Here is a 24,310-nt window from a genome sequence, read left to right on the forward strand (position 1 = left end):
CGTCCTAAAAGATAAGGGACATTGGGATCACTTCGACCAATGGTATCCTGGAGAATTCAGGATGGGAAGCGGTGTTCGTAATCTGCGGACGCTTGCAACTCTAGGGGTGTTACAGAACCCTTTAAAAACACTAATTTTTTTCAAAGAACCCCATACTGTAGACTCATTTATATATTTCTGTAACATTTGACCTCAAAAACCAGCATTTTCTGAGCTGATGAAGGCCTATATCTTATAATAATCCTCCCCATACTCTCAAAGATGATAAATCTAACCTAAAACTCTTCACAGGACTACTTCGTCCTTATACCCGAAGCGTACTACGAAGCTACAGTTCTCAAGAAGCTGGTAGACAGACCCTGCACCATCGGAGACCAGGTTCTGTGCCGCGAGTTCAGATACCCAAAGCTCAGCTCGTACCCAGCCGTTGATGCCAGTGGGCTGACATCTGCCGCCAGCGATTACTTGGATGACAATGTGGTGAGTGGACTGTTTGATCTTTTTCTAGACTCTTCATAGTCATTTATGTTGTTGTCATGGAAACAAGGACCTGTATTTTCTGATATGTAATAAGTTAAACACCTCGTATAAAATCTGTCGTACAAGTCAGATGTAATCAAAACATGTTGACATGAGAAATCTTTTCTAACTTCTCATCTTCTCTTCGTAATTCTTATAATCTGACCAAGCTATACCTACTGCGCAGACATTTCAGTATCAGAGTGTAAGAATGCTAGCATAAATAAACGTCAAAATCCTATTTTCGAAATTCTCTTCCAGCAACTGAAAGAACTCGGCGTACCAGCATCTACCATACCCGTTCTAGGCACCCAGCCCCTCACCTACAACTGGATCATCAAACCTAATGGCCAATACATTATACTCGTCGAATACGTCACCCCTGTCGACCGCAACGCTGTCGACATGGTCGGAAATCGCGCGAAGATCAACAGCATCATCAATGTCAACTTCAAGACTGGCAGCCAGGAGTCGCAGGGGAGATTGGTCCTTAATGAATGTCTGTACACGAAGCCGTGTAGACAGGTGGTGACTGATGATAAGGCTAGGGCGTTTGTGGCTGAAGTGTTCGATGAGAATAATGAAATTACACTGGAGGTGAGTGAAATTAAATGTTTTGTCTATTAGTCTAGAAAATTCTGGTTTTAAGAACATCTCGTAATATCCCATCAGAGTAACCTAAACAGCGTAATAACCAGTCTTTCAATGAAGTTGATTTTTTTAATGTAACATTAATTATATTTAAAATATACAGCGCTTGCTGTTTTATACAGAATTCCTCAGTCAGTGGAATAGAAAATGCAGCATATATGTACCTAGTCTTAAAAACAGTACCTAGTCACAAAACTTTCAGCGTTAGCAGATGCAAAATGTTTTAGCAAAATGATTTACAGCCCTTTTTTCTCTAGTAACTAACGCTACTATAGAAAATAGCTTAGATTTCGATTTAATTCTTTAGTTCTTTCTACAGGGCAACGCAGACAACCTGGCTGGCATAAAGTCCATCACGGCGATACCCCAATCGGAATGGCACCTGGCCTACATTACGCCCAAACCTTACACGCTGAGGAGAAATGGCGAGACGTTCGTCAATGGGTTCGACAACGCCAATACTAAGGAGGTATTTATCATATTTTTGACAACCCTCTCTCGTATTTAACCTTTTAACCGCCGTAGACTGATATATAAGTATAAGACATACAAAATCAGGCTCATTTCGCCGCTGTCTGATAAATAAGACAAAACTTTGTGTAACTTCGTACCCCCCGGCGACACGAGCATGTTCGATGACGTATTCTATGGCGGTTAAAAGGTTAAATATGCCAAGTATAGCAAGAAAATAAATGGAAGCTTGAGTTTATTTAGATATTACACTTACAAAATGTTCCTTTGCTGAAAATTGAGAATAAAATTTTGGTGTTGGGAGTGTCGTCATTAATTAGCAAAACGACCAGGCTCCGTAGACAACATGCAAATCGAAAACGCTCCGTAGCCAACGAAACGCAACTGTCACTGTCACACTAATATGGAAGAGTGATAGAGATACACAAAGCGATTCGATGGCGAAGCGCAAGCGATTGTCACCTTGGCTAGGCCGCCAGTGCGGATGATGTTTGTCCCCCTTTACGCATAACATACTTTCTTCTGGGATGTATATTCTGAAGTATCGAGTAATAATTTTATTTCGATCCCCACTTTAGGCTTCTTCTTTTAGAATTGAAAGGGCTCATGGTTCTGAATAGAGAAACATACAACAACTCGGTGGTGTTTGCAATTTTTCGTAAGATGTCCATCGTCATAAAGATATCTTCGTATGTACATATCATCGCCAACACTGTTAACTGACCATTCGTAAACCTTATTACAAAAAGCATAAGGTCCACCTCTGGAGAGTTGAGAGTGTTGCTGTTTGTAACTAGGTTGACATTAAATTCATTTCCAGGTGAAAATAGAACCGTCCGACAACAGTACGACCCCGGCTTTCGTAGTGGCTGGTTCCAGGCCCGTGACTGTCGATATTTCTGTACCCACACCCGGACCGTATGAGTTCCTGCTGCACTACCACCAGCCTGATCATCCGGGTAAGTTCAAGTCATTATAAAACTTAAAAAGAGTGTAACAATGCCCCTAGAAAAAAAAAACTACGGGTTGCACTCAGGGAGTGCCGGCAGAAGTGAAAACTCATTCACTATTGCAAAATGTCTGCAGCACTATGTATAATTGAGGTTAACGCCATCTAGCGTTATTTCGTCGCATTACTTGAAACCCCTAAGCACATCACTGTAAGTACTCGAGTTATATTAATACCAGCTAGAGGGAAACTCACTAGAAGCATTTAAATTAATAAGGAAAAACTCAATAATAACATTGAAGTAACAGTTTTTCGATCAGGTCACGTGTCCGTCTTACGTCTTACGTTCACGTGACACCTGTTACGAGTTTATCATTTTTCCCCCATCACAAAAAGTGCATAGCGCCTAAAGAAGTTTTCACTTCAAAAATGGAGGCCTTTTGGAGCTTATCTCAAAAGAACTTGACTCATATAACAAAGACTCCACCATGAAATTTCTTTATATATGTTTATCCAAATAATTAGTTTTATTTGAAAATATCTTTCTCTTTTTCTTATCACTTGAAAATTCTAAAAATGTTGATTGTTCTCTATAAAGGAGTCTTCAATGTTCTAAATATTGACTATAATATAACCAAGTCGAGATTTTAGAAATATTACATTGTATGGGTTATAATATATCAGTTTATCTTTGTATATCATATAAGTATTAATTTTGTAGGTTTATCTTATTATGTTTATATATAATATTTGACTTCTCGGCTACATTTCTCTTTATAAATTATGTATCTCCTGCACCAACATTTGTCTCTGTTTGACCCAATGGTTGACTGGTAGAGAATACCTTTAGGCATTAAGTCCGCCATTTGTACATTTTCCTGTGTTTGTGCAATAAAGTTTAAATAAATATAATGAACCTTTCTTTTTAGAGAGCTCCATCGACGTGACCATCTCTTGCGGCAACGACATCCACGTTGGTCGTGTCACCTTACCATTCTGCGGTTCTTCATCAGGATGCAGGGAACTGCTTAAACTGCCGAGCGAGATATTTGACGTCACCGACAACTGCTCATTGACTTTTGAGGTAGGACTTCGATTTCTTGGGTCTTGCTTTATTAGGGACTCTTTAAATTAATAAGTTTTTGGCAAAAATTTCATTTTTGGTACAAGCTTTTATCGCTGACTGTACTTTTCTTACGACAGACAACTAATACTCATCGAGACAATTCTAAAAACCCCTGACACAATTAGTTTGCGATGTTTCATCACAGAGTTCCTATGGCCACCTCCTGTCTCCATCATCAGATCAGCTCGATGGTACTATAATATTGTATTGTCACCCGACTTACATGTGTATGCAAAATTTCAGCTCAATCGGAAACCGGGAAGTGGATCAAATTTAACTTGCAAGATTCCATTACATAGTTACATAAGGGGCCTATTTCTCAAACGGTATTAGTCTAATATTATTAGTGTGTTGCCATAGTAACCCATACGATTTGACAGTTCGTGGACTAATAATATTAGTCTAATATCGTTCGAGAAATGGGCCCCAGGTCGACCCAATAAAAGCTTGTTAAAAATAGGGACTGCGGTCCTCTGTACCCACAGAGGCCCTCTTTTCTAAGCGTACTTACTTATCTTGGCAATAACGTGTAGCAGCGCTTGACATTGGCTTGAGTTTCTTGGTAGATTTCGACAATATGGCGAGAATCAACCAAAAATGTATGTTGTAAGCAGACTTCTAGATTTTGTTGCTATGGGTGGTGTTCCATCTGTCCAATATGTTTGTCCAATGTCATGGCATCTCTCTCTCTCTCTCTCTAGCAAAATGTGAGACAAAACACACATCAGACAAAGAAATTGGACAGGTCGAATACCAGCACCCTATGGCAAGAGAAGTTGGCCATGACCATTTTAGAAATTACGTGCAAGTCTAAATGTTGTAGTACGTTACCTCGAGGTCATAATCTCAGTAACTAGATTACTAAAAAGTGTGCAAGTTTGAGAATCCAGGGGGCCTAGCCAAGATGCCAATCGTTTGCGGCATAGCGAACGAAACGCTAAAATATCTCTCTGTCGCGCTTATGTTGAAGAGTGATAGAGATACATTACCGTTTCGTTCGCTACGGAGCAAACGATTGGCATCTTGACTAGACCCTCGGTTAGTAGACTATGTCTGTACAGGCAGTAGATTTATATCTGTTAACCTTTTTGCCAAGAACACCTAAAAGGTGTCGTTACTAGTCGTGCCCACCGCGCCAAGGACCACCATAGGTGTTATGGCGGACGCTGTCAAAGTAACCTTCACACTTACGACTAGGGTTTACATTAGCTCGCTTGTGCCCGGAATCTTGGCGTTTGAGTGATGTTTGTGTTTATGATATAAAGCGTTCAAAGGGACATAACATTGAATCCACAGGGTGCGGACAACAAGGGCGTATCCCTCCAAAGCGTGCTGATCATCGAACCTCGATACTTCACGGAGTCGGTGCTGTTGGAAGCGAACATGATGGACTATACCAGGGAGTTCATCACCGAATGCGCCAGCAACCATTATTACATCGAGCATGAGGTCACAGGTAAGCTGTCCCCTTCTAACGCCAATTTAAACGAGAAAAACCGGCCAAGTGCGAGTCGGACTCGCGCACGGAGGATTCCGCACCATCAACAAAAAATAGAGCAAAACAAGCAAAAAAAAAACAAGCAAAAAACGGTCACCCATCCAAGTACTGACCCCGCCCGACGTTGCTTAACTTCGCGGTCAAAAATCACGTTTGTTGTATGGGAGCCCCACTTAAATCTTTATTTTATTATGTTTTTAGTGTTTGTTGTTATAGCGGCAACAGACATACATCATCTGTGAAAATTTCAACTGTCTAGCTATCACGGTTCGTGAGATACAGCCTAGTGACAGACGGACGGACGGACGGACGGACGGACGGACAGCGGAGTCTAAGTAATAGGGTCCCGTTTTTACCCTTTGGGTACGGAACCCTAAAAAGAGCAGCTACAAGAGAGATGGTAACAGAAGGGAATTCAGAGGAAATACAGAAGGGAATTGATCACAAAATACCTCAGAAAATCTACGGCGAGTCTGAAGTAAAGTATCCAGGGGACAATATACACTATTATAGTATTTTAGTAGTGGAAAAACTTCTATGTACCCACAATCAGCAGCAGAAGTTTCTAAGCGGGCGAAGAGTTCAAAATTACCTTGACGCGCTCTTATTCTCTTAACAATAAAGTCGCGTCAAGATCATTTTGATCACCTCGCCCGCTTAGCAACTATTGCTGCTGACTGTATGGCCCCACTGAAAATCAGCGCTGCGGTTTTCTGTAGCATTACGCTGAGTGGGTCCTTTTTAACGTATATCTCATATATTTATTATTCTATGTAAATATTTATTTATCGCATGGCATTATTTAATTTAAATATTATTATTTTATTTCAAAACAAGTTATACAGCAGAACAGTATAAATACCAAACCACTATTCTAGAGATTGATGTTTGCATGTAATTAACTGGTTTGGTTTGAATGACGTAAATAAATATATTTTACAGTACATTTGGGGCTACTTTTCCGCACTAGTGCGTAGAATAGCACTTTTCGTGCGATGTCGAAACTTTGAAGTGCCATATGTACTGTAAAACGTTGTTCGATACACGTGCGAATAGGTAATTCGCAACTCGTGTCGATTTTAAACACTCCCTTCGGTCGTGTTTTAATTTATCGCCACTCGTTTCGAATTTCCTCTTTTTCGCACTTGTATCGAAAATAACTATTCTTTCTTTTTTTGAGTATGTATAATAACTACTCTTTCTTCAGGGTTCTGTCGCGAAGCCGTGTTCTCAATAACGGCGGAGTACAACAGCGGAACACTGTCGTGCGCGTGCGATGTTGAAGGATCTACGGACTTTGAGTGCGAAACTTTCGGTGGACAGTGCAAATGCCGGGAGAACGTTGTTGGTAAGTAAATAAGTAGGTAAATATGTCTGTAGTGTATAATTTTTTTCACACCTCCTATTCAGAAAAGAGCTTTTTCTTCCCTGCTAGTAGGGATCAAAGTGGCACTTTTCCTCCCTGCTAGGAGGGATCAAAGTAACACTTTTCTGTTCTTTCACACTATTTTTACATTTTTTGCACATTATTTTTTTAGCTTAAATAGTCTGTTTAAGCATCAGATTGTGTCAACACTAAGATTATTTTAATTTCCTCATAGTTGATGTGAAAAGCAGTATGTGTCACACGGTATCAAAATTATTTCGTCTTGGGCGTTAACACTTGAATCCCTCATTACGCTCAGGATTCTACTTTAAAATCCCTCACTACGTTCGGGATTCTATTGTGGAATCCATCGCTTCATTCAGGATTCAATGTACGCCCTTGACGGAAATATATCATTTTGATCCCTTGTAATACAAGTGGGCTAGGGTTTGTACAGTCAGCAGTAGAACTTGCTAAGCGGGCGAGGTGTTCAAAATTACCTTGACACGCTCTTATTCTCTTAACAATAAAGTCGCGTCAAGATTAATTTGAGCACCTGGTCTGCTTAGCATCTTCTGCTGCTGACTGTATAGGATTTTCCAATGATATTTAACATTTTTCTTATTTCAGGACGGACCTGCGAAGCCTGTAAGACCGGTTACTACGGATTCCCCAACTGCAGGCCATGCCATTGCTCTCAAGCGGCCATTTGTGATGACGATGGTAAGATTATATTTATAAATGTATGAACAACCTGTTATATATTTAGGTGCCGTAGGTGGACGGTAATTAATTAATACACATCACTACACTTCCAAACACTTGATTATACTTTATTTCAATTAAACTATCGCTTCTACATGTTACTAGCTAAACAGATATGACGGAAGAGAGTGAGTCAGAGAACGAACATCGGAACGAAGGCGCAAATATTTAAATCTAGAATACTGAATGTACTACACAACCGGTTGGAAATGACCGCAGCTACAGATGTAGTGCATAATTATTTTCCATCGCCTTTTCACGGAATACAAGTGTGTCTTGCTATTTCAGTCAGTCTCAGTACAAAAAGTACTGAGGTGACTGAAGTAGCATGACAAATACGAAATTTCCGAGAAAGTACGATGGAAAACAATAATGCACTACATTTGTAACAGGTGGATCGCATAGATTTTTACAGAAAAGTTACGGTGTATAGAGACCTAATGTACCCTTGTCTCTAACGCAAAACGTCTCGTGTTAATTCGCATTTATGAATTTCGTACAATAGGGATGATGACACATGTTGAATTTTATAACAAAATCTAGTAAAATAGATAGCAAACGAGCAATTTATCACAATAATGTGGATATTAAAATAAAATATTGAAAAATTACAAAATTACAGGACCTGAAAGTTTCAAAATTTAAGTTTTTTTTAACTTCCAAAAACGATAAAAGTAAGGGTACCATTCGGTTCCTTACATTTCATCCAAAAAAATATTGTATAGCAACTATATACATAAACGCAATATTTCACCGACAAAAACGCAATTTTCTTGTCCATACTACAAGATGGGCGATGACGTCACGGCCTCTGGCCGTTTTGTATAGGGCGTTTCGCGAGTGAAGTGCGACTGTCGGACTTTGACTACAATTTCTGACTTTTGTGTTACTTTAATGCAATGGGTCCCATATAGACATTTGATCCTAAAAACAAACCCGATCGATTGATACCATAAAAAAAATTAGTCATGTAGCCTATTAAGGATGACTCACGTTAGAACACATAGAACGGCTCGGCGAAGGGTGACCGGTGTTATAATGCTATCTATAGAAAAGATTTTCTCGGACACTTCGGACCGTTCTAACGTGAGTCATCCAACCATACGTCTTTCCAGGCCAGTGCATCTGCCCGCGCAACGTGATCGGTGAGAACTGCAACGAGTGCAAGCCTCTGACGTTCAACTTCGACGAGTACCGCGGCTGTGACGACTGCAACTGCAACCCGCTTGGCGTGGTCGACGGGAATCTGGAGTGTGACAAGCAGAGCGGGAACTGCCAGTGAGTTTGCTACTTTCACATAGTTTTATGCTGCGCTTCCATCATGCAGAGATGTAAAATCCGACTGTCCAATAGAAATTCACCTACTAGAGCTGCGCTGAGCGGGGATAGGTAAATGAAGTGATTCTGGTTCTTAACAAACACATCTCTCGCAAGACCTCCCCCAACCGGTTTTCTCGGCGCGCGCGCAGCGTGCGACGCGGCGTGCCGCAGTACGCGATACACGGCCGTCGTGAACGCTGCTCGCACTGTTAGTGCTTGAGAAAGGAGACCTAGGCTGTCCGAAACATGTCGCGCGAGTGACTTAAAACAAGTGAGTCTAAACCGTAAAATTATTCAATGTTCAACATCTCTCGCAACTCATACTCGCTCATCTCTGGCGGAAACGCAGCCTTGAGTTCACACTCAACTGTGACGGGTGGGCAAAGTTTTATACTTTTACGGTAGATCAACTTTGCAACTTTGAGCATAGATCTGTCGTTTCAGTAAACAGCGGAGCTAAAGTCAAGCAGTCATATAAGCTTTGGTAGCTCAGTTGTTTCACAATGACGGGGCTGGTTTTCCAGGTCACGAATTTTTATCTCGCATGATTTTTTTGCATTTTTCGTCTTTACTTTTGTTTCATATGTTGTTATTTATGCCCTGTCTTGCTCATTAAAACGAAAACATGAGTTTTAACTTAACAATAACTTGGAGCTTGACAATAGTAACTTTACTCCTAACTCCTCAGATGTAAAGAGAACGTGGTAGGTCGCGTATGCGACCGCTGCGTGCCCGGACACTACGCGTTCCCCGACTGCGTTCAGTGTTCGTGTAACACGGACGGCACCACTGACGACGTCTGCGACCAGGACACGGCGCAATGCTACTGCAAGAAATACGTGCGATCACAGGTACGACAATTTATAAAGGGGCCCACTGATTATCAGTCCGCCGGACGACATCAGCCTGTCAGTTAGAACAAAAAGTTGACAGTTCCGAACAACTGACAGGTCGATATCGTCCGGCGGAATCAGAAGGCCCTTTAAAAGAAAGGAGTACCTACATATTCGCTGGATCAATACATATTAGGTTAAATGTGACTTCGGCTTCTACTCGTATATCTAAGCTTCGAAAAAGTAGGTAACTATTGCTCGTGAAGGGCCATCGAAAGAAAGAATTTAATGAGGTACCCTTTGCTGCCAATATTGCATGGACACATCTCTCTGAATGAATTCACTCGTCGTCCTGCGAGTTTAATTATGTTCTACCCACACGGGCCACACACCAAAGCTACCTACCCTCTTCCGAGTTCTATATTGTTAGGCACGGTGTCACTGTACCTACGATTTTTCGCATTTTCACATCTCGATCACGCCATTTTCGCCTAAATAATCCCTTATCGGTTCGTGACCTTGCGGATCACTTGGCAAGGTCGCCATGTGAGGTGGGACGTTGAATGAAACAAGTAGGTTCGAGTATAGACGTATAATGAATTAAATAACACGTACATGCACTTATATATGTCAAGGCTAAGCTTGTGTGTGGGTAAGGCATAGCGCACACTACAGTTAGCTTGAAATCACTTATAATACAAGTTACAATCTCAATAGGTACCCTTAATTCCTTCCGCAGGCTTGTGACGTCTGCCAAGAGGAGTACTTCAACCTGCAGGCGAGCAACCCCGATGGATGCACCAAGTGCTACTGCTTCGGAAGGACAACTAGGTGTTCCAGCTCTTATCTCACTTGGGTTAAGGTAAGCAAAAAATGCTGTACATGTATATGTCATCTGTAAAATAAGAGAGCAATCGTGGTTTTTGCTAAAGGGGCCCACTGATTAACAGTCCGCCAGACGATATCGGCCTGTCAGTTAAAACAAAAAGTTGACAGTTCCGAACAACTGACAGGCCGATATCGTCCGGCGGACTGTTAATCAGTGGGCCCCTTAAGAGCGCAAGATTCTCTATAATAAAGTCCCTCAAGTGGCACATACTTTTTACCTTAGCAGCGAGAACTTGACTCGTGGTATAATTTAGCAGTGCTATATCACTAAATTTTTCGAGCGTGCTCGGCTCACAACGGCTCCGTGTAGTCTTTGAGACACAGTATGGCGAGTGAGAAAGATAACATGTTAGGAAGCGACAACATGATTCGTTACCTTCCGCTGTCAAACTTTGTCAGTCTAAATCTAGTCTAAAAAAAGTTAGAAAAGTTTTTCCGGTCTATTATTTTTTCATTATCATGTATGTAAATATTCAATAACACTAAAGAATCCGTCTTTAAATTATATAAAATCTATAATCCAAACTCTTTCTTCAGCTGGAAGGCATGACCGGCTGGCACCTCGTGAACGTCGAAACCAACCGCACCATCTCCGTATACCCTCACACGGCACCGCCCAGTCAAGTTAATGACACCATCATAGGCGTGGAGCTGGCTATTAACAAGGATCACCAGAAACTGGTGTACTTTGCTGCACCTGAACACTTTATTGGTAAGTAGTTCTTCTTTTGGTCCATCTCAGCATATTCAAGAGACAGTAGTTACCAACAAAAGTTCCAAACAGGACCATCCTCTTATGTTAAACTGGGTATTGATAAAAAAAACACAAGAAACTTGTAGATTTTGCTACTCTTTTACTTGTATAGAAAATTGTGTATTATGCCCCTCTTTTTATTTTACGTAATTCATTCCTTAGTCAACTTTTACAAGTACCTACGTAGCAGTAACTGCCAATGAAAGATCAAGCGCCAGCCCAAACAGGTGCTAATTTTGGTTTCTTTTCTAATCGTGTCATAGGTATCGTACCGTATTGAGGCGCCAAAACATTGTGTACAACTAGAAAGTTAAATTAACTGAATAAGTAATTGTCGGATACATTATTTTCCGCTATCGTTAATACTAAATCCCTTCTCCATGTCTAGGAAAAACTTTATCTTTCTGTTTGGCATTTGCTGCTTCCCTAGGTTAACCATTTGAACGCTTTATGTCATAAACACAAACATCACTCAAACGTCAAGATCCCGGGCGCAAGCGAGCTAATGTAAACCCTAGTCGTAAGTGTAAAGGTTACTTTGACAGCGTCCGCCATAACACCTATAGTTGTCCTAGGCGACCGCGCCTAGGACAACTATAGGTGTTATGTGTTATAGGCGTTATAGGTGCCTACCGAGGCACAACTAGTAACGACACCTTTAGGTGTTCTTGGCGTTCAAAAGGTTAAAGTTTCAACTTTTTTTCGTTCTCAGGCAAACGGCTAACGTCCTACGGTGGTAACCTCACGTACTCCATCTTCTACGTGTCTCGTGAGACTGGGAAAGCCATTCTCGCCGCTGATGTCATCATTGGTGGACCTAATGGCTACATTTACCACAACAGTATCGGTAAATATTTGAATGCCTTGTTCTTTCTTTTACGCTATTGGTTGCTTAATACAGGGGCCTTACCATGATGTCCTTATTACGATTCTGCTTAGGACTTAAACTGAATCGCTAAAGGACGGAGCTATATAAGTTATGTATAAGTTATATAGCTCCGTCCTTCAGCGATTCAGTTTAAGTTCTAAACATAATCGCAATAAGAACATTATGGTAAAGGCCCCAGTTTGAAAAATCTGACAGGTACACAGTTTAGTTTTTAACATTCTAAAAATGTACCTATAGCATCAAATAGATAGTGTCGGGCAAGCACACATATTTATGGCAACACACCTTGTGTTAAAATATATTTGGCCACTTTGGCCGTAACTATCTATTTGATGTTAACTGTACATTGAATTACTTCAACACTGATATGTCTAGAATTATGATCTATACGAGGTTGATCAAGTTATCGTAATTATAATCAGCTTATAGCTCATCATTTTCTACTGGACCCATGTCTACAACTTCTAGCAATAGTCATCCATCATCAACACATTGAGCTCGAGCTTACCTACTTGACTCTAACAGAACATACTGAAGGAAACTGGTTTAGAACAGATTCATAGATATCATTTTAAATGATGATGATGATGATGGTATCCTGTTATCCCTCATCAGGGACATAGGGCTCTCAGAAGGGATCCATTTTTCGCGGTCCAGTGCGGCCTCCTCCAGCTCCGCCCAGCCGAGGCCGACTGGTGCAGCTTCCTTTTCCACTGTGCGCCTCCAGGTGGTACTTGGGCGACCTTGCCCCCTTTTTCCGGGAATTTTTCAAGTCAGCCCTAGCTTGGATATGTGGTTGTTTGGCTTTCGTAAAACATGACCTATCCAGAGCCATTTCCGCAGAAGTATCTCCTTAGCTAAAGGGTTTTGTGCGGTCAATAATTTTAAATAGTGTGTTTTAACTTTTTTGTCGCATTTCAATTAACTTTTCAATTGACAGAAACACCAGCACCACAAACCAACTGGATCCACAGCGTGCCTCTGACAGAGGAGTCGTTTACGAACCTCGACAAAACTGCTGTGACCAGGGATCAGTTCATGAACACCCTGGTTAATGTCACTGCCATATACATCAGGGCTACGTTTGAAGACGAATCCGTTACTACCAGGTAAATTATTGCTACAGCTATGCGAAGATAATTCATCTTTAACGTCTGGTTTAAACTAGAGCTACGCTGAGCGAGGATAGGTAGGTAAGTAAATGAAGTAATTCTATTGGTTCTTGACCAACACATTCGCTACTCATCCTGGCAATCCATCATCTCTGGTGGAAACGCAGCCTTAAAGTTTAGGACAACTGGACTCTCTAATGATTAGATTAAAAAAAACGGAGGTAGGTTAAAAGATAAATACTCCTCAAACTGTATTTAACAAACATTTCTGAATCGTACAAGCATCATTCATCTTTTAGTGCAGTACCTATAGTTAGTCCTGTTTTATTTCTGTATTCACAAGAAACCAAATCCATTTTTACTTACTATACCCATTTATCCCCAGGCTAATCAATGTGACACTGGATGTCGCGGTCCAACCGGACCCCTACTCCCCCGTAACCGATCGCGCGTTCTCCGTGGAGCAGTGCCAATGCCCCCCAGGCTATAAGGGCACGTCGTGTGAGCAGTGTGCCTCGGGGCATTATAGGCTGAGCTCGGGCCCGCATGCGGGGTACTGTGTGCCCTGCGAGTGTAATGGCCATTCGCAGGAGTGCGATGTTAACACTGGAGATTGTTTGGTAAGTGCAATTTTTTTAAAATTGTGATGTGCTGCCTGAGCAGGAGTCACATATCCTCTCGGCCTGAAGGGCTGGAGAGGTTTACCGAGCTAGTCTCAGATTTGGGAGAAAGGGGACTTACGGGTTATGAATACAAACACGGATAGTACACTAGTATAGACGGGGCTTTATGCCGTTTATTGTAAACACTTATTAACTACTCTTATCACTAACTAATCCCGATCGGTCGGGGACTCTACGGTAGTGGGTCGATACGCGGGTTCCCTAGGTAACACGGACGTAAGGGAATGATAAGGAAGATCGGGGACAGGAATTACGCCGGCCGGCGGTGTCCGCTACAGGCCTTGCGTATGGGGGGTGTAGGGGATTCACTGGCGGGCGGTGACCGCTCCGGCCCGTGACGGGAATACCCTGGCAGGCGGATAGCCGCTCCAGCCCGGGTCAGGATACCACTGGCAGGCGGTGACCGCTCCAGCCCGTGGGGGAAGGGAAGAGCCTGGCCTAGGCGCACGTATGTCACCCCGGCCGCGACTGATGGGACTGTGCGCTGCGCGTGCTTATATAGCTCCGGTCGGTGTTCCCCTCCATCGCGCCTCGCGCGGGGCCGTCGTGTCGGTGTGGCCGGATTCCGCTCTGGGCGCGTCGCTGCGGTGACATGGCGCGCTGGTGACATGGCTATGTCACATACCCCTCCCTGGTTAGGAGATTTTTACCTGGGGAAAAATCACCGTAAAATTACTAACCTAAATAGAAATCTAGTATTATAATATATTTTTTTGTTAACCCATTTTATTTTACACTTCTTTTTTTTAGTTTTAATGTATATAATTTTTTTTTCTCTCTTTTTTCTCAAATATATTTTCTGGTAATGGGTTTTAGTTTTATTTATTTATTTTTTTCTCTTCTTTTAAATTTCGTAAACTTTTTTGTTTTCTCTTATAAGTATATTTTTTTTAGTGTATAAATATATATATATATATTTTAAGAATGGAATAGGTAAGTATAGGTTTAATTAAAATATTTAGTTTTAAATTGTGCTTTATTTATCCTGCTCTACGGTTTTTTTTTATGTCGCCAATCGCTTGATAACGTGAGTCATCTATTAGTACGAGTGGGTACTATGTTAGGTACTGGCTGTCTAGAATTTGGGATGCATTGGAGTGTCTGGAGTGGATTCTTGTCTTGTGAAGTACGTTGTTCTCTTCCTTTTAGCCAAGATGCGGGTTTGTTGTATTCCTGCCTGGTTCCGCTCGTCTTCTGTTGCGTTGCTTTACGTTTTTGGCAGGCGTTACACTTTTTTACATATGTGTTTATGTCTCGTTGTATACCGGGCCAGTAGTAACGTTGCATTACTTTCTTAGTAGTTTTTGTCATCCCTAGGTGTCCTGCGCTCGGTGTGTCGTGATGCTGTTGCATTAATTGTAGCCTGTCGGATTCTGGTACACAGAACTTCCAGTCTGTTTCTGGATCTGTCTGGTTATTGTAACCTGAGTGAGTTATTTTTTTATATAACTGTCCCCCTTTTATGCGGTAATCTTGTGCTGTGTTTGGTTGACTTTGTACCAGGTCTAGTTTCCTGTCGTACCAGCCTTGCGTGCGTGGAGTAAATACCGGTTTCCTCGACGGTTCATCTGCTATCTGGTTGCAAGGGTTGCTCGATTTGTCTATTATGGTTTCCGGGCGCCTGTCCTTGACGTGTTGATTTCTAATTCGCTGTTGTTCCGGGTTTCTTGGGTAATATTTTTGGTTGATAGGTTCGTTGTGGTTTATCTTTATTTTATTTTTAACACATATGTCCCCCTTGGGGCTGGTGTCACACTGTACGGATTTGTTATGCGGTTGTTTTTCTAACTGTGGTTTTCGGGCGTCTGTCAGAGTCTGCGGTGGTTTCCTTGAGCGGTCGGTTACTGTCTGGAGGTCCGCATTACACGTGTCTGGATGCGTTGACCCTTGGTCTGGAATTTCTATCTGCGTTTCGTCGCGGTGGTCGCTTTTGTCCTCCTGGGCTTCAGGCCACGTAATTTTCACGCCTATTTTCCTTAAAACGTCCATACCTATGATGACGGTTGACGCCATGGGCAGTACGCGTACCCAATGCCACAACGTAACGTTGTTCATTGTTATTTTCACTAGTACGGCTGTCCTTACTGTTGTTTTCGTGCCGTTTGCCAAAACTATTACTCGTTGTACATGTTGTTCGAGATTTCCTTTCGTTTTGCAGACTCTGTATACTTCTTCGTTTATATACGTATGAGTTGATCCTGTGTCTATAAGGCCTTCGTATGTGACCTCGTTACATGTCACGTTGATAAAAGGTCTGGTGTCGCCTTGGTCCTCGTCGCCTGCCGCTCCTACTGGTTGTGAGCCACTGTTTCCCTTATTTCCCTTACAACAGTTCTTGCTCAAAATGCCTAGTATGCCGCAAGTACTACAAAAAATGCGTTGTTGCGAACGGCACTGTGCTGCGTCATGACCAAACTTGCCACACGACCAGCAACATGTTTTCGGATCATATCTTGGGTGTATCTTTATCCCTTCGCTTGCGCATGGTCCCGGTTCGCTGTCCCGTTGTCCATACTGGCGATCTCGGATTTGTCTGTTTCGTTGTTGTGTCTGTGGCGTTCTGTCGCCTTGATCCTGCGGTGAGTTGTTCCATCTTGCTCTTTCTGTGGGTCCTTTTCCTGGAAATCCTCCACTGTACGCCGGTGTTAGTATGCTTTCATACTCTGCTGTTAGTTTTACTAGTTCGGTTAAGTCTTTGAAGTCGGTTTTCTTTATATAAAGTTTGTAGTTTTTTGCCATATTTTCGTGTATTCTATGTAGTTTCTCTTTTTCGGTTAGGTTATCGTATCTCCGCATCAGCGTTTGCAGGTCGGTTAGGTAGTCGACGAAGCTTTCCCGGAACATCTGTTTCCTTGCTACTATCCTGACGATGAGGTTCTCCTCGTAGTTGCTGGGGTAGTAATAAAGTTTAAATAGACTGAGGAAACTGTCCCAGTCCTTGAATGATTTTACATTGTTCCTATGCCACGCTAGGGCCTTTCCCTGTAAGATACGCGGGAGCGCGGGTAATATCTCTTCCTTCTCTATCTCGCTTGCTGCGATGAGCTCTTCTAGTCTTTCCAAGAACTCTTCGGCGTCGTCGTATCCCTTAAATGAGAGATTCCATTCCCGGATTAGCTTGGATAAGCGAATCGCGTCGACTTTTGTTTCGTCTTCTGACATCTTGGTCGGTCGTTTTTTCTCTGGAGTTCGAAATTCGTCTGTGGACTTTATGGACTCTACCAGCAGTTTCCTTATTTGGTTGGCTGTGAGGTCTGTTGTCGGAATGTTTCTATCTTTGGCTTGTTGTATTAATTCTGGCTTCTTCAAGTGGTATATACCCAAGAAGTTGGCATTGATATACGGTAGGCTACGCTGTTATCTTATCGCGATGCGTTGGGTCGGACTTTGCGGCGGTAATTTGTTGAATGTTGTGATTTTAGTGACGCGATACGGTACTACGGAGTTATAACAATTTGATTGACGGGATACGGTACGGAGTTATAACGATTTGATTGACAGGATGCGGTACGGAGTTATAACGATTTGCTTGACAGGATATGGTACGGAGTTATAACAATTTGCTTGACCGGACACAGTGATAGGTTCGCGGCGTTGCTTTGATTCTACACGGGCGGGTGGGACGCGTCGCGTATATTATTATTTACCTTTCTCCCGAGTCTATAAGACTCCTAATTGTGAGTTATTCGGTTGGGCGCCAAATGTGATGTGCTGCCTGAGCAGGAGTCACATATCCTCTCGGCCTGAAGGGCTGGAGAGGTTTACCGAGCTAGTCTCAGATTTGGGAGAAAGGGGACTTACGGGTTATGAATACAAACACGGATAGTACACTAGTATAGACGGGGCTTTATGCCGTTTATTGTAAACACTTATTAACTACTCTTATCACTAACTAATCCCGATCGGTCGGGGACTCTACGGTAGTGGGTCGATACGCGGGTTCCCTAGGTAACACGGACGTAAGGGAATGATAAGGAAGATCGGGGACAGGAATTACGCCGGCCGGCGGTGTCCGCTACAGGCCTTGCGTATGGGGGGTGTAGGGGATTCACTGGCGGGCGGTGACCGCTCCGGCCCGTGACGGGAATACCCTGGCAGGCGGATAGCCGCTCCAGCCCGGGTCAGGATACCACTGGCAGGCGGTGACCGCTCCAGCCCGTGGGGGAAGGGAAGAGCCTGGCCTAGGCGCACGTATGTCACCCCGGCCGCGACTGATGGGACTGTGCGCTGCGCGTGCTTATATAGCTCCGGTCGGTGTTCCCCTCCATCGCGCCTCGCGCGGGGCCGTCGTGTCGGTGTGGCCGGATTCCGCTCTGGGCGCGTCGCTGCGGTGACATGGCGCGCTGGTGACATGGCTATGTCACAAAATTAATAATCATCAGAGGACACCTTACACAGATCAATCTAGCCCCAAACTAAGCAAAGCTTGTACTATGGCTGCTAGGCGATGATATACATACTTATATAAATAAATACATACTTATATATATGGAAAACACCTATGACTCAGGAATACATATTTGTGTTCATCACTTTATTTATGGTTCATTTTGACTTGTTAGAGACCACGCTAAATTTTCATGCCACGTCATGAACGGCGCTATATGAAACGTCCTATGGGAAATGTATTAATTTTCACTGCCTATTGGGTGCAAAATTAGCGTGGTCTGTTAATTATTTTCTAGGTTTTCTAGGTAGGACCCAGTAGTGTCCAATGGTGGACGAAAAAAACACAAATATTCATTCAAGAGAAATAACGTATAGGAATTTTTGTTCTCATCTGCTACCCCTAGAAACCGAGAAACATAGGTCCAGTTCCCAGTATTTACTATCAAGATGTTTTAAATATTCTGTCAATAAAAATATCTAGATTAACTAGTATTGATACATCGACAGCCTTTCAGTCTTGGTCGTTTACTTTGGCGTCAGGGGTTCGATTTATTTGTCAGTTTGTTACCAGTGGTAACAACTTGATGGTAACAGCAGTGAAGCACCCAAGTATTTTTAAATCTTTCACGCGATCCTACGTATAGGTAGGTACATTAACAAAGTTCTCCGAAATGTGTATGATTTTCAATTGATTTTTTTATGTGATAATGCTCTTAGGACTGTGTTGGCAACACGATGGGTGACCACTGCGAGATGTGTGTGCCCGGATACTACGGAGACGCTACTCGCGAGGACTGTGAAATCTGCGCCTGCCCCTTGCCGTATCCTTCTAACAAGTGAGCTTTGAAGACTACCTGTCTGTCTCTTAAGCCGAAATACCTAAGTACCTGTTGTCTCTCTCTGTTACGCTGAAATTAATCTGATAATTTTACAGAAATTTCATTTGATATTATTAGTCACTTTTCGTTGAAGGAAAACATCGTGAGTTAACCGGAATAATCCCAACAACTCCTAGTTTACCGTCTTGAGTTGGAAGGTCAAATAGCAGTCACTTTCGTAAAAACTAATGCCCATGCCAATTCCTGGGATTAGTTGCCAAGCGGACCCCAGACTCCCATGAGCTGTGGCAAAATGCCGGGACAACGCGAGGAAGATGATGAGTGTTTATATAATTATGGTTCACCCGATGGCCAGAAAATGTATTGCGCAAGAGTACTTCCCATGTACCTAGGATTTGCAATCCGGATCCGAAATGTATGAAATTATTCGGATCTGGATCCGGATCCGCGGATCTTCCCATACATTTCGGATCCGTCGTACAAACCCTACATGTACCTAACCATCAATTTATTAAAAATTTCAAAATTTCCAGCTTCGCCCTGGGCTGTGATCTGAGCGAGAATGCTGAGCTGATCTCCTGTCAGTGCAAGCCCGGCTACGGCGGTCCTCGGTGCGAGTTCTGCACCGCCGGTTATTATGGAGAACCTGAGGAACTTAGTAAGTTGATTTCTGAGCCCTTACCGTGACTATTCTACGGACGTGTTGGCTAGCAACTGCATTAAACTCACTCAGACTTGCGTCGGTGCTTGCACCAATACAAATAATACATTCGAATGAGCAAGATGCCCAATGAATATATTGGACATTCTTACATAAATAATTGACCAAGCCCCACAGGTGAGCTCAAGAAGGCTTATGTTGTGGGTACTCAGACAACACTAAATATAATATACAAAACACACAGAAAACACCCATGACTCAGGAACAAATATCTGTTTTACCGGGATTCGAACCCAGGACCACCAGGCGAGACCGGTTGTCAATTGGTTTAGACAATCCGTTGTGTAAACGGCCTAGGAAGAATACAGGGAACCAAATTATTTAACAGATTTTGGTTACCTTTTCAGATGATTACTGCAAGCCCTGCAACTGTTCTGGTAACATCAACCCACTGGACCCGTCATCATGTGACAGCGTGACAGGGAACTGTCTAAAATGCGTCAACAATACGGCTGGAGCAGCTTGCAACCTCTGCGCCCCTGGGTTCTACGGAGACGCTGTGTTCAGCAAGAACTGTACTGGTGAGTAATCAAGATTTCTACTGCAAACTTACTGCTCTGGCAATATCAAATAGTATTCTCGTGGTTAGTGTGACAGAGAAATGTCTAAAATGCATCAATAACACGGCGGGAGCGGAGTGCACGCTAAATTTCGTGCATTCTTCTGGCCATTGGCAATAGAAACATGAGTAGGTCTACGTTACAATGGAAATATAGAAGTCAAAAGCATTTTACCAACATGATATCATGTCTCAGATATCATTCAGACCTTTGTGAAGTAGATGAACTATCTGTTAAATCCTTCCACGGGCATCAATGGTACTTTTCTACCAATATCTATATAAGAATAAGAATGAGAATAATTTTTATTTATAACGGTAAGCCCCAAACTAGGCTGAGCCTATATCACCAAACATTTTGGAAAGAACAATATAACGGGAAAATCTTTCTCAAGAGAGTAAATATCACTTTGACATAATCATTAAACCTTTCTAAATAATATTTAAAAATTTAAAAGTCTTCTGAATAATTTACCCCCTTTATAGTGTGTCAAAGGTCTGTTTGATTTCAAACATAGACAGAGAGAATCATACTATCTTCTCTATAGTCTTACACTAGTACTAGCACCCAAAAGAAAAGGATGAGTACCTATAGGTTTTTTGTTCCTATTTACTGACAAGATTTGGTTGACCCAGTATAAAAACATTATCACATAAAAACTTCTTCCACAGCCTGCCATTGCGACGAATACGGCATGGACCACTGCGACCACACGACCGGCACCTGTGTGTGTAGACCCGGCGTTATAGGCGACCGTTGCGACGCGTGCGCACCTGATCACTTCGGGCTGTCAAGTGGACTGGGCTGCATGCCGTGTCAGTGTGGGCTGGCGAGTGAAAGCAGCCAGTGTGACCTTGAGACTGGACAGTGCAAGTAAGTACTCCATCAATCTCTGGTAGGTATAGAGCTGGTTAGAACTCTGGTATGCAGGTTCCTTGTGCCATAAAGGGATTTCTTGGATCATTCTGTGGAATTTCGAGGTCACTTCGGGCTGTCTAGTGGTCTGGGTTATATGACGTGTAACTGTGGGCTGGCGAGTGAGAGCAGCCAGTGTGACCTTGAGACCGGACAGTGCAATTAGGCAGTGGCATCAAGGGATTTCTTGAACTATTCTGTGGAATTTTGGGATCGCTTCGGGCTGTTAAGTGGCCTAGGATTTATGCCGCATCAGTGCAAGCTGGCGAGTGAGAGCAGCCAGTGTGACCTTGAGACTGGACAGTGCAAGTAAGTACTTCTTCAATCTCTGGTAGGTACCTATAGAACTCTGGTATGCAGGCCCCTTGTGGCATCAAGGGATTTCTTGAACTATTCTGTGGAATTTTGGGATCGCTTCGGGCTGTTAAGTGGCCTAGGATTTATGCCGCATCAGTGCAAGCTGGCGAGTGAGAGCAGCCAGTGTGACCTTGAGACTGGACAGTGCAAGTAAGTACTTCTTCAATCTCTGGTAGACCAGGTATAGAACTCTGGTATGAAGGCCCCTTGTGTCATCAAGGGATTTCTTGAACTATTCTGTGGAATTTTGGGATCACTTCGGGCTGTTAAGTGGCCTAGGATTTATGCCGCATCAGTGCAAGCTGGCGAGTGAGAGCAGCCAGTGTGACCTTGAGACTGGACAGTGCAAGTAAGTACTTCTTCAATCTCTGGTAGGTACCTATAGAACTCTGGTATGCAGGCCCCTTGTGGCATCAAGGGATTTCTTGAACTATTCTGTGGAATTTTGGGATCGCTTCGGGCTGTTAAGTGGCCTAGGATTTATGCCGCATCAGTGCAAGCTGGCGAGTGAGAGCAGCCAGTGTGACCTTGAGACTGGACAGTGCAAGTAAGTACTTCTTCAATCTCTGGTAGACCAGGTATAGAACTCTGGTATGCAGGCCCCTTGTGTCATCAAGGGATTTCTTGGATCATTCTGTAGAGTTTTGGGGGTGTAGCAAATAATACCAATTAAATTAAATGTAAAAACGATTTAAATAACAATTAATTTTTTAATTCACTATAACTCTATTACTAACAACAATGAATACTACTAAAATAAGTATTCGGATTTAATTAAAAAAAATACCTACTTCTCTTGATTTTTGTAATCTGCAACGAAATAAAAGGCTTTTTTATTTTTATTTATTTATTTATTAATTAACTAGGTATGACTGACCCATTTTTTGTTTGTTTTAGATGCGCGAAGGGTGTGACTGGCAGACATTGTGAACACTGCGCAGCTGGTTACTGGAACTACACGAAAGACGGATGCGACCGTAAGTTTATTTTAGCACCAAATGATCTGTTTCATTGCTTAGTTACTCCGTTATATTATTCTCCGAGCAAAGCTCGGTCTCCCAGATATTTAATTATTAACCAATAGGGACCGTGCGCGTTAGAAGGTCTGCCACTTTGTTATCCAACTATAATCATAAATTAAGGGTCTGCTATGTGATCCTTTATATAAAAATTACTATAACTGTATTATTACTTCGATTGGCGTCTGTCGTAAAATGACTGTAATATTAAGTACCTATACTGGGTCAAGCCAATCTTGTCAGTAGAAAAAGGCGGGCTATTTGAAAAATCGCGGGTTAGCAACACTACGTTTGAATTGTTCGAAAATCGCGTGTCATTTATATCTTATCTGTGGAACAGTTTTGTTTACATTTCATCGTTGTTCGATGTACACTGCTGCTTTTTGTTCCTTTCCTAGGGATACCATACTTTAGTTTGCTTTACATTGCTACTGACATCCGGCTTGACAGACTACCTATATGTCCCCTGAGCTACCCAATAAAGTTCACGCACGCTGCCTTTATGTAAGAAAATTGAAAAAGTACTTCATAATGTTTTTTTCTGCAGATTGCAACTGCAACAAGGGATATTCACTCGGCTTTATGTGTAACGCTCAATCGGGCCAGTGTGAGTGCCTGCCCGGAGTCATCGGGGAGAAATGTGACCGCTGCCCGGAAAGGTGAGAAACAATGGCAAACAATATACCTCTCAAGTCACTAGATGGCGCTGTTATACATTTTATGAAATCACTACATAGTATAAAACAAAGTCGTTTCCCGCTGTCTGTCTGTATGTATGCTTAGATCTTTAAAACTACGCAACGGATTTAGATGCGTTTTTTTAATAGATAGAGTGATTCAAGAGGAAGGTTTATGTATAATTTGTTAACCCGTGCGAAGTCGGTCGGTAGTTTTTAATAAGTTGAAACAGTTTTTGTTAAAGTGTCATTCTACGGAACTATGTACCTAAAAACAAACCGCCATATTGAATCCTCGCTGAATGTCAATTTACTAGTGACTTTTGTTTACATAGTTACGTAGCAAGTTCCATAGAATGACACTTTACATACTTTTTTTTATCTTAATTTTTAAAGGGGTTTTGTCACACAGTGACTATGTCACCCACTTTACATACTTCTAGACTAGACTAGACAGAAGAATAAAATAAAGTTTTAATTTTGACGAGTTAGCCTACAGAAATTATCGATAGGAAATGAGAAAAAGAAAGGCTCCTAGTCACACCTGATTAAGTAACAATCTATTTACTCTTACTTTGGCGCTACCTCATAGCACTTGTCAAGAAATATTACGGAGAAAGACCACCGAACGATTTGTGTGAAATAGTTTTACACAAAAACTACAATAATTCACTAAGTAACGGGGAAACTAGAATACTTGACTATCTAAAATCTCTGTAAAAGCCGTCAGAATAAATATTCCTAACCTGCCTATTAATATTTTGAACCACTTTTGCAGATGGGTGCTGATTCCCCAGCAGGGTTGTCAAGAATGCGACTCCTGTACCGACGCACTCGTCATATCAGTGGAGGAGATGAGCGCGAGGCTGGCGAACGAAACTCAGGAGTTTAAGGTACATTTCCATGCAGTTGCCCTTTAACATATTTACGCACGCACAATCGATCTTACACAAATCGATCTTGTCTATCCCAGCAGTAAGCTGGGTTGTGGGTAATAGACCAGGGATGT

General features: G+C 42.4%; 1 protein-coding gene across 1 annotated transcript in view; it reads left to right on the forward strand.

Annotated features, from left to right (window-relative positions):
• Positions 1-24,310, forward strand: part of LOC134661720 (laminin subunit alpha) — a 71,341-nt gene that overhangs the window by 23,135 nt on the left and 23,896 nt on the right. Inside the window, exons 20-41 of the mRNA XM_063517897.1 lie at positions 292-480; positions 781-1,116; positions 1,490-1,639; positions 2,462-2,600; positions 3,520-3,674; positions 5,013-5,172; positions 6,422-6,562; positions 7,211-7,303; positions 8,461-8,623; positions 9,354-9,516; positions 10,238-10,360; positions 10,924-11,098; positions 11,853-11,987; positions 12,970-13,138; positions 13,527-13,761; positions 18,931-19,049; positions 19,586-19,710; positions 20,121-20,294; positions 21,005-21,206; positions 22,503-22,582; positions 23,172-23,283; positions 24,080-24,194. Of these exons, the coding sequence (XP_063373967.1) occupies positions 292-480; positions 781-1,116; positions 1,490-1,639; positions 2,462-2,600; positions 3,520-3,674; positions 5,013-5,172; positions 6,422-6,562; positions 7,211-7,303; positions 8,461-8,623; positions 9,354-9,516; positions 10,238-10,360; positions 10,924-11,098; positions 11,853-11,987; positions 12,970-13,138; positions 13,527-13,761; positions 18,931-19,049; positions 19,586-19,710; positions 20,121-20,294; positions 21,005-21,206; positions 22,503-22,582; positions 23,172-23,283; positions 24,080-24,194 (3,453 nt within the window). The remainder of the gene's footprint in view (positions 1-291; positions 481-780; positions 1,117-1,489; positions 1,640-2,461; positions 2,601-3,519; positions 3,675-5,012; positions 5,173-6,421; positions 6,563-7,210; positions 7,304-8,460; positions 8,624-9,353; positions 9,517-10,237; positions 10,361-10,923; positions 11,099-11,852; positions 11,988-12,969; positions 13,139-13,526; positions 13,762-18,930; positions 19,050-19,585; positions 19,711-20,120; positions 20,295-21,004; positions 21,207-22,502; positions 22,583-23,171; positions 23,284-24,079; positions 24,195-24,310) is intronic.

The sequence above is a fragment of the Cydia amplana genome, chromosome Z (genome assembly GCF_948474715.1).
Source record: "Cydia amplana chromosome Z, ilCydAmpl1.1, whole genome shotgun sequence".
NCBI lineage: Eukaryota > Metazoa > Arthropoda > Insecta > Lepidoptera > Tortricidae > Cydia > Cydia amplana.